The 9,771-nt window shown below is 39.7% G+C and overlaps 1 protein-coding gene across 1 annotated transcript; it reads left to right on the top strand.

Annotated features, from left to right (window-relative positions):
- Positions 1 to 7,618: 7,618 nt before the first annotated feature.
- Positions 7,619 to 9,551, top strand: LOC131067127 (uncharacterized). Its single transcript, XM_058002058.2, has 2 exons — positions 7,619 to 9,156; positions 9,311 to 9,551. The coding sequence occupies exons 1-2, from the start codon at positions 7,619 to 7,621 to the stop codon at positions 9,549 to 9,551; spliced, it is 1,779 nt and encodes a 592-aa protein (XP_057858041.2).
- Positions 9,552 to 9,771: the final 220 nt, after the last annotated feature.

Genomic DNA, 9,771 nt, shown 5'->3' with positions numbered 1-9,771 from the left:
AACTATGAGTTTTTCTTGCTGATACCTCATGGGATTTGTATGGCCTTTGGGGTGAAGCAAGTGAAGACAATATATTTTATTATTTACAAGTCCTTTTGTAGGGAAGTGATAGATAAAGGTGAGGGTTTGAAATTTTAAAGGTGGGCATCTCTATGTGACCACCCAGGCTGATTATGCATCCGACCCAAAATTTGAGGACAGCGGTGGAACCAAGGGCTATAACTTGGTAATTTATGTTGTATCAATGTCCCTAAAATTTATTAGGTCTTATTTTTCTAGGGCAGTAGGTATTGAACATACTTCCTTTGTTAGGGTGGCCTAATTAGGGCTATTTGGCCTAGGAGTGAAATTGGGTTTAGAACCCTTAGACATTGGATCTGCCTAAACCCTTTTGGAATCCTTTGGAGCTCACTTGAATTAAACAAAATCAACTCTCATTTGTAGAGGTCATTTGGGAAATTAGGAAGAAATCTTAATTTTTCAGTCTGGTTGGGCTACTAGGCATAACAATCCCGTTTATAGCAACAGCACTAAACTTTGTTAGTGACTCAATTCCAATGATTGGATAGTGGTTTGTTGGCTTAGGGGATGGTATAAAAAAACCCTAGAAGTCATATTTACCTTGGGAAGAGTCTCAACCCTTGTTGGGTGGTGTGGCCCTAAAGAGTCTTGGATGATCATTGGAGAAGGGTGTGGGGTTTGAGCATTGTCAAAGATGATTAAGAGAAGAAATGGTATGTAACCAAAGAAACCGAGTCTAAGCCACCCCTTAGAGTTTTGGCATGATTTCTGGAGTCCTTGTTTGTATCCCAAGGGGAAGGGATTATCTCAGTGGTCACAAGGGCTCTGCATCAAATTGGTATCAGAGCTTAGGAGTATCCTAAGAGTGAAGACAAATTGTGAAGATGGCAGAAGGAGATGAAGAAATCGCAGCAAGGATGACCAATGTGGAATTGGCCAAGGTTGTGAGAGAACAATTGGCAGAAAAAAGAGCCATGAAAAGGGAGATAGAAATGTTGAAGGGTAGAATGGATAGGAGGGAAGTGGAAGACTCTCGAGATGGAGATGATGGGGACGAGGATGAGACCCCAAAGCAAGAAGAAGAAGAGGTTCCTATAGACTAGAGACCCCTCTTGAATGCTCTTAAATCCATGGAGAGGAGAACCATGGTTGGGAAACTAGACCTACCTATTTTCAGTGGCAAGATGGATCCAAACTTGGTCATGGATTGGATAGAGGCTTTAACTAGCTTCTTTGAATGTGAGAAAATCCTTGAGCACCAAAGGGTAAAGATAGCAAAGTCCAAGATGAAAGGAGCAATCTTGACTTGGTGGAACTTTATCCAGACAGAGAAGGTGAGGAATGGTAAGAAAATGATCAATTCCTGGAATAAGATAATTGCTTTGGTTAAGGAAACCTATGTACCTGAGGACTATGGAGTGCAACTTCATTGAAGAAAACAAAATCTTAAACAAAAAGACATGGATGTAAGCACATATACTAAAGAATTCTTGAAGTCATGCATAAAGGCCAAGACCATAGAGACTGAGGAAGAGAAGTTGGCAAGGTACATCAATGGCTTGAAATTCTCAATACAAGATGAGTTAAATCTTCACACCCCTAGAAGTGTACACAAATGCTATCAGATGGCATTGAAGGTAGAAGAAAAATTCAGGAAGAAACAAGATCAGAACAGTAGGGGCCGAGATAGATTCCAAAAAGGAAGAGGTTCCTTTAGAGGAAGAGGAAACATTGGTGGTCCACAAGGAGACACAAATCAAGATGACAGCAAAGGTGAAGGTAGTAGTAGAGGAAATTTCAGAGGTACAAGACCAAAATTCAGAGGTAGATCACAAGGGAGAGGCCCCATAAGATGTTACAATTGCAACCAAGAAGGTCACATTGCAAGTAGGTGTCCTGAGAAGGCAAACCACAACACAATGGGAGAAAGGAGGAGCAATCTGATCCAAGAATCTGATTGCCAAAGTGTGAATAGCAGCAACCCTTTTCAAAGTGCGAATGCACATGATTCTTATGGATATCTGGAAAGAGGTGAAGCCTTGATTATGAGGAGAGCACTCCTAAAGGTTCCTATGACAAAAGAAACCCCACAAAGGAAGGCAATATTTAGGACAACTTGCAAATCAGGAGGTAAAGTCTGCAAGGTTATAATAGACTCAGGTTCAACTGAAAACTTTGTGTCCATGGAGATGGGGGAGAAGCTTAAGCTTAAGAGGATACCACATCCTTATCCATACAAGGTGTCATGGCTAACTCAAGGGCAGCAAGCTCTTGTAGAAGAACAATCTTGGGTTGAATTTTAGATTGGCACCTACAAGGACAAACTTCTTTTTGATATAGCTAAGATGGATGCTTGTCATTTATTGTTTGGTAGGCCTTGGCAATATGACTTGAAGGCACATCATGACGGTTTTAGGAACACCTATTCTATCACCAAGGATGGGAAGGTCATAGAATTGCTACCTTTGATGGAGAATGAGGAAGAACCTAAAGAGAAAGAGGCTAAGGTGATGCTGATGGAAAGTAAGGAGTTCATGAAGGAGGAGTATGTTTTGCATTGATACCTATTCCTAAGAAGGAGGTTGCAGATGTAGGAGCAGCAGATCAACAAGGAAGACCTAGGATGGTTCCTTATGAAGTGCAAGAGCTTCTTCACAAGTATAAGGGTGTGATTTTAGAGGGTATGCCTAATACCCTCCCTCCTATTAGAGTAATCAGTCATTGCATTGACTTTATACTAGGAGCAACATTGCCCAACAAGGCTACATACAAACTAACCCCTCAACAAAATGAAGAGATGGCTAGGAAGATTGTTGATTTACTTGATGCAAGTCTGATTGGAAAAAGTCTCAGTCCTTGTGCTGTACCAGTAGTACTTGCACCCAAAAAGGAAGGTACTTGGAGGCTTTGCACAGACTCAAGAGCCATCAACAAGATAACTATAAGGTATAGATTCCCTATGCCTAGAATTGAAGACCTACTTGATTGTCTAGGAGGGGCAAAATATTTTTCTAAAATAGATCTTAAAAGTGGATATCATCAAATTAGGATAAGGCCAGGAGATGAATGGAAAACAACCTTTAAGACTAATGAGGGTTTATATGAATGGAAAGTGATGCCATTTGGCTTATCCAATGCTCCTAGCACTTTTATGAGGCTAATGAATGAAGTGTTGAGTGATTTTATCAGCAAGTTTGTGATTGTCTACCTAGATGATATTCTGATTTTTAGCAGCACCAAGGAAGAGCACATGCAACACCTAGAAATTGTTTTGAGGAGGTTATATAATGAGCAACTAATGATCAATTTGGACAAGTGTTTGTTCATGCAGGAGGAGATCATTTACCTTGGTTTTGTCATCTCACAAGGTGAACTCAAAATGGATCAGGATAAGGTAAAAGCTATACTCACTTGGCCTACTCCTAGAGGTTTGAATGATGTTAGGAGTTTTCATAGTCTTTCAACATTTTATAGAAAGTTTATAAAAGGTTTCAGTCAGATTTGTGCACCTATGCTTGAAACCATAAAAGGGGGGCAAAAATATAAATTTGTGTGGACCCAAGTAGTAGATGACTCTTTTGAACTTCTTAAGAAGAAGGTAGCAGCACAACCAGTCCTAGCCCTCCCTGATTTTAACAAGGTTTTTTAGATTGAGTGTGATGCTAGCCATGTAGCTATAGGGCCTATCTTGAGCCAAGAAGGGAGACCTATTGCTTTCTATAGCGAAAAACTAAATGATGCTAAGAAGAGGTATTCCTCATATGACCTTGAGATGTATGCATTGGTCGAGTCCATAAAGAAATGGAGACACTACTTGTTGCCCTAAGAATTTGTGGTTTTTAATGATAACAAGGCCTTAAGTTTCATCAATAGTAAAGAAAAATTGAATCACCGGCATATGAAGTGGGTAGAGACCCTACAAGCCTTTACATTTTCCTTGAAGCATAAGAAAGGAGTCACCAATAAGGTTTCTGATGCCTTAAGCCATAGGGTATTGACATTGTCTCATATTCAGTTGGAGAGTGTTGGAATTGATGCTTTAAAGACCATGTATGAACATGATGCAGATTTTGGTGAGATCTATGCCTCTTGTACTCATTTGGATGATAGATATAATGTGGAATTTTCTGAGTTTTTCCTACAGGAAGGATTCTTGTTCAACAAAGGTCAACTATGCATCCCTAGATGCTGAATGAGGTTGAATATTATCAAGGAGAAACACAATGGGGCAATGGCAGGTCATTTTGGGTTAGATAAGACCCTAGAACTTGTGAGGAGACACTACTTTTGGCCAAGGATGCAGACTGAAATCAAAAAATATGTGGAATATTGTGTAGTATGTCAAAAGGCTAAAGGGAGGTCTACTAATGCAGGCTTGTATCAACCACTCCCTATTCCATCTAGACCATGGGAGAGTGTAAGCATGGATTTTTTCATGGGGTTACCTAGAACTCAAAGAGGATTTGACAGTGTTTTTGTTGTTGTGGACAGATTTAGCAAGATGGCACACTTCCTCCCTTGCAAGTCAACAAATGATGCTTCCTATATTGCAGTACTCTTCTTCAAAGAGGTGGTAAGAATCCATGGATTACATCTCAACATTGTTTCAGATAGAGATGTTAATTTTCTAGGTCATTTTTGGCGTACTCTATGGAGAAAGCTAGGTACAAACTTTTCTTTTTCATCTGCATACCATCCCCAAACAGATGGACAAACTGAAGTTGTCAATAGGACCCTTGGAAATATTCTTAGGTGTTTGACAAGAGGGCATGGAGAGAAGTGGGATATTATCCTACCATAGGTTGAGTTCTCATACAATGATACCATCAATAGGAGTACTGGTAAGTCCGCTTTTTAGATTGTGTATGGTTTGAATCCAAGAGGTTTCTTTGAGCTTAGAAATCTGCCCTCTAATAGTCAAATTAGTCCTGAGGGTGAAGCTTTTGCTGAAGCAATCAAGGAAGTTCATGAACAAGTTAAATCAAACCTTCAAAAATCTAGTGCACCATACAAGCGACATGCAGATAAGAAAAGAAGAGACCTGAGTTTTGATGTTGGAGACCTTGTATGGGTCTATCTTAGGAAGGAGAGGTTACCAAAAGGAAAATATACAAAGTTGATGCAAAAGAAGATAGGTCCTTGTGCTATTTTGAAGAAATGTGGACCTAATGCCTATGAAGTCCAATTACCCAATGGGTTGGGGTTGTCACCCATCTTTAATATTTGTGATCTAATAGAATATAAAGGTCCTGATGATGTAGCTATAGGTGATGAAGATCTGGAGCAGCAGACTAATGCAAACTTTCCCAAGCATGAACCACCTACTCTTGAGAAGGTGTTGGATACTATACTAGTTAAGAAGACAAGGAACAAAGAGTACAAACAATATTTGGTCAAGTGGAGAGGCAAACCTGATACTGAGGCTGTATGGATGGATGAACAGAAAATTCAAACACATGGCACCACCTTGCAGCAGCTCATCTCAAGTGGACTTGAGATTTCTAATCCCCAGGAGTATGATGCAGGGGAATCTACACATCAACCACCAAGTGATCTTGAGGAGCAAACATAGGTGAAGGAGTTTAGTAGAATTTATGTCTTATTTGCATATTTGATGTTTTTCTTTATTGTAATAATCATACCCTACCTTGTAAGCCAATACCTTAGGTAGGTGTGTTATAAACCACCTTGGGTATATGGAATTTGGGGTTATTCATGCCTTGAAGGCATTTTTAGTGCATTTGAAGAGTTTTAACTGTCTTAGGGGTCAATTAGTGTCTTGGTGTGTTTAGGAGGACAAAATGTCAAAAATTGTCAAAAGTTGTCAAGCAACTATGACAACTTTTAACCCAAATTTGTAACTTCCTCCAAACCACCATGTTGGTTTCCAAAATCAGTTGGTAACTATTGTAAGATTCATAAAAGGTCAAAATACAACCTTTTTTAGGGTTGTTGAATGTGGAAGGTGAAAGTTGGTATTCAAAAACTCAATAAAACTATGATTTTTCCTCCAATTTGCTGCTATTTTCCAATTTACGTATAGTACAACCTTCTTGGGGTAATAAAACCTCTTAAATGTGAAATTAAAATGTCTTACCTTTCCAATGCAACAAATATAAGCCTCTAACTCTTCTAGAGCCGTGAGAAAAGTGGCTTTTTGTGAAGGTAACCCGGATTTGGCAGTCTACCTAGGTTTTGATAGCAACTATGAGTTTTTCTTGCTGATACCTCATGGGATTTGTATGGCCTTTGGGGTGAAGCAAGTGAAGAAAATGTATTTTAATATTTCCAAGTCCTTTTGTAAGGAAGTGATAGGTAAAGGTGAGGGTTCGAAGTTTTAAAGGTGGGCATCTCTATGTGACCACCCAGGCTGATTATGCATCCGACCTAAAATTTGAGGATAGTAGTGGAACCAAGGGCTATAACTTGATAATTTATGGTGTATCAATGTCCCTCACATGTCTCAGGTCTTATTTTTCTAGGGCAGCAGGTATTGAACATACTTCCTTTGTTAGGGTGGCCTAATTAGGGCTATTTGGCCTAGGAGTGAAATTGGGTTTATAACCCTTAGACATTGGATCTATCCAAACCCTTTTGGAATCGTTTGGAACTCACTTGAATTAAAAAAAATCAACTCTTAGTTGTAGAGGTCATTTGGGAAATTAGGAAGAAATCTTAATTTTTCAGTCTGGCTGGGCTACTAGGCATGACAGTCCCATTTATAGCAGCAGCACTAAACTTTGTTAGTGACTCAATTCCAATGATTGGATAGTGGTTTGTTGGCTTAGGGGATGGTAGAACAAAGCCATAGAAGTCATATTTACCTTGGGAAGAGTCTCAACCCTTGTTGGGTGGTGTGACCCTAAAGAGTCTTGCATGATCATTAGAGAAGGGTGTGGGGTTTGAGCATTGTCAAAGATGATTAAGAGAAGAAATGGTATGTAACCAAAGAAAACTAGTCTAAACCACCCCTTAGAGTCTTGGTATGATTGCTAGAGTCTTTGTTTGTATCCCAAGGGGAAGGGATTATCTCAGTATTCACAAGGGCTCTGCATCAGATTGGTATCAGAGCTTAGGAGTATCCTAAGAGTGAAGACAAATTATGAAGATGGCAGAAGGAGATGAAGAAATCCTAGCAAGGATGACCAATGTGGAATTTACCAAGGTTGGGAGAGAAAAATTGGTAGAAAATAGAGCCATGAAAAGGGAGATAGAAATGTTGAAGGGTAGAATGGATAGGAGTGAAGTGGAAGACTCTAGAGATGGAGATGATGGGGATGAGGATGAGACCCCAAGGCAGGAAGAAGAAGAGGTTCCTTCTGACCAAAGACCCCTCTTGAATGCTCTTAGATCCATGGAGAGGAGAACCATGCATGGGAAACTAGACCTACCTATTTTTAGTGGCAAGATGGATCCAAACTTGGTCATGGATTTTATAGAGGCTTTAACTAGCTTGTTTGAATGTGAGGAGATCCCTAAGCACCAAAGGGTAAAGATAGAAAAGTCCAAGTTGAAAGGATTATCCTTGACTTGGTGGAACTTTATCTAGATAGAGAAGGTGAGGAATGGTAAGAACATGATCAATTCCTAGAATAAGATGATTGCTTTGGTTAAGGAAACCTATGTACCTGAGGACTATGGAGTGCAGCTTCATAGAAGAAAACAAAATCTTAAACAAAAAGACATGGATGTAAGCACATATACTAAAGAATTCTTGAAGTCATGCATAAAGGCCAAGACCGTAGGGACTGACGAAGAGAAGTTGGAAAGGTACATCAATGGCCTGAAATTCTCAATACAAGATGAGTTAAATCTTCACACCCCTGGAACTGTACACAAATGCTATCAAATGGCATTGAAGCTAGAAAAAAAATTTAGGAAGAAACAAGATCAGAACAGTAGGGGCCAAGATAGATTCAAAAAAGGAAGAGGTTCCTTTAGAGGAAGAGGAAACAATGGTGGTCCACAAGGAGACACAAATCAAGATGACAGCAAAGGTGAAGGCAGCAGTAGAGGAAATTTCAGAGGTAGAAGACCAAACTTCAAAGGTAGATCACAAGGGAGAGGCCCCATAAGATGTTACATTTGCAACCAAGAAGGTCACATTGCAAGTAGGTGTCCTGAGAAGGAAAACCACAACACCATGGGAGAAAGGAGGAGCAATCTAATCCAAGAATCTAATTGCCAAAGTGTGAACAGCAGCAACACTTTTCAAAGTGCAAATGCACCTGATTCTTATGGATATCTGGAAAGAGGTGAAGCCTTGATGATGGGGAGAGCACTCCTAAAGGATCCTATCACAAAACAACCCCCACAAACGAAGGCAATATTTAGGACCACTTGCAAATCAGGAGGTAAAGTCTGCAAGGTTATAATAGACTCAGGTTCAACTGAAAACTTTGTGTCCATGGAGATGGGGAAGAAGCTTAAGCTTAAGAGGATACCACATCCTTATCCATACAAGGTGTCATGGCTCACTCAAGGGCAGCAAGCTCTTTTAGAAGAACAATCTTGGGTTGAATTTCAGATTGGCACCTACAAGGACAAACTTCTTTTTGATATAGCTAAGATGGATGCTTGTCATTTATTGTTTGGTAGGCCTTGGCAATATGACTTGAAGGCACATCATGATGGTTTTAGGAACACCTATTCTATCACCAAGGATGGGAAGGTCATAGAATTTTTACCTTTGATGGAGAATGAGGAAGAACCTAAAGAGAAAGAGGCTAAGGTGATGCTGATGGAAAGTAAGGAGTTCATGAAGGGGGTAAAAGAGGAAGGAGGAGTATGTTTTGCATTGATACCTATTCCTAAGAAGGAGGTTGCAGATGTAGGAGTAGCAGATCAACAAGGAAGACCTAGGATGGTTCCTTATGAAGTGCAAGAGCTTCTTGACAAGTATAAGGGTGTGATTTTAGAGGGTATGCCTAAGACCCTCCCTCCTATTAGAGAAATTAGTCATTGCATTGACTTTATACCAGGAGCAACATTGCCCAACAAGGCTGCATACAAACTAACCCCTCAACAAAATGAAGAGATGGCCAGGCAGATTGTGTATTTACTTGATGCAGGTTTGATTGGAAAAAGTCTCAAACCCTTGTGCTGTACCAGTAGTACTTGCACCCAAAAAGGAAGGTACTTGGAGGCTTTGTACGGACTCAAGAGCCATCAACAAGATAACTATAAGGTATAGATTCCCTATGCCTAGAATTGAAGACCTACTTGATTGTCTAGGAGGGGCAAAATATTTTTCTAAAATAGATCTTAAAAGTGGATATCATAAAATTAGGATAAGGCCAGGAGATGAATGGAAAACAATATTCAAGACTAATGAGGGTTTATATGAATGGAAAGTGATGCCATTTGGCTTTCCCATTGCTCCTGGCACTTTTATGGGGCTAATGAATGAAGTGTTGAGTGATTTTATCAGCAAGTTTGTGATTGTCTACCTAGATGATATTCTAATTTTTAGCAGCACCAAGGAAGAGCACATGCAGCACCTAGAATTGGTTTTTGAGGAGGTTACATAATGAGCAACTAATGATCAATTTGGACAAGTGTTTGTTCATGTAGGAGGAGATCATTTACCTTGGTTTTGTCATCTCACAAGGTGAACTCAAAATGGATCAGGATAAGGTAAAAGCTATACTCACTTGGCCTACTCCTAGAGGTTTGAATGATGTTAGGAGTTTTCATGGTCTTGCAACATTTTATAGAAAGTTTATAAAAGGTTTCAGTCAGATTTGTGCA

Source organism: Cryptomeria japonica, chromosome 11 (assembly GCF_030272615.1).
Source record: "Cryptomeria japonica chromosome 11, Sugi_1.0, whole genome shotgun sequence".
Taxonomy (NCBI): Eukaryota; Viridiplantae; Streptophyta; class Pinopsida; order Cupressales; family Cupressaceae; genus Cryptomeria; species Cryptomeria japonica.
The sequence above is the reverse complement of the archived record's forward strand: the minus strand, read 5'-3'. Positions and strand labels throughout refer to the sequence as shown.

Coding starts and splice junctions, on each gene's coding strand:
- LOC131067127 (XM_058002058.2), top strand. CDS start 7,619: ATGATTGCTTTGGTTAAGGAAACCTATGTACCTGAGGACTATGGAGTG. Junction 9,157..9,310: donor ACTTGCACCCAAAAAGGAAG/GTACTTGGAGGC, acceptor TCATAAAATTAG/GATAAGGCCAGGAGATGAAT.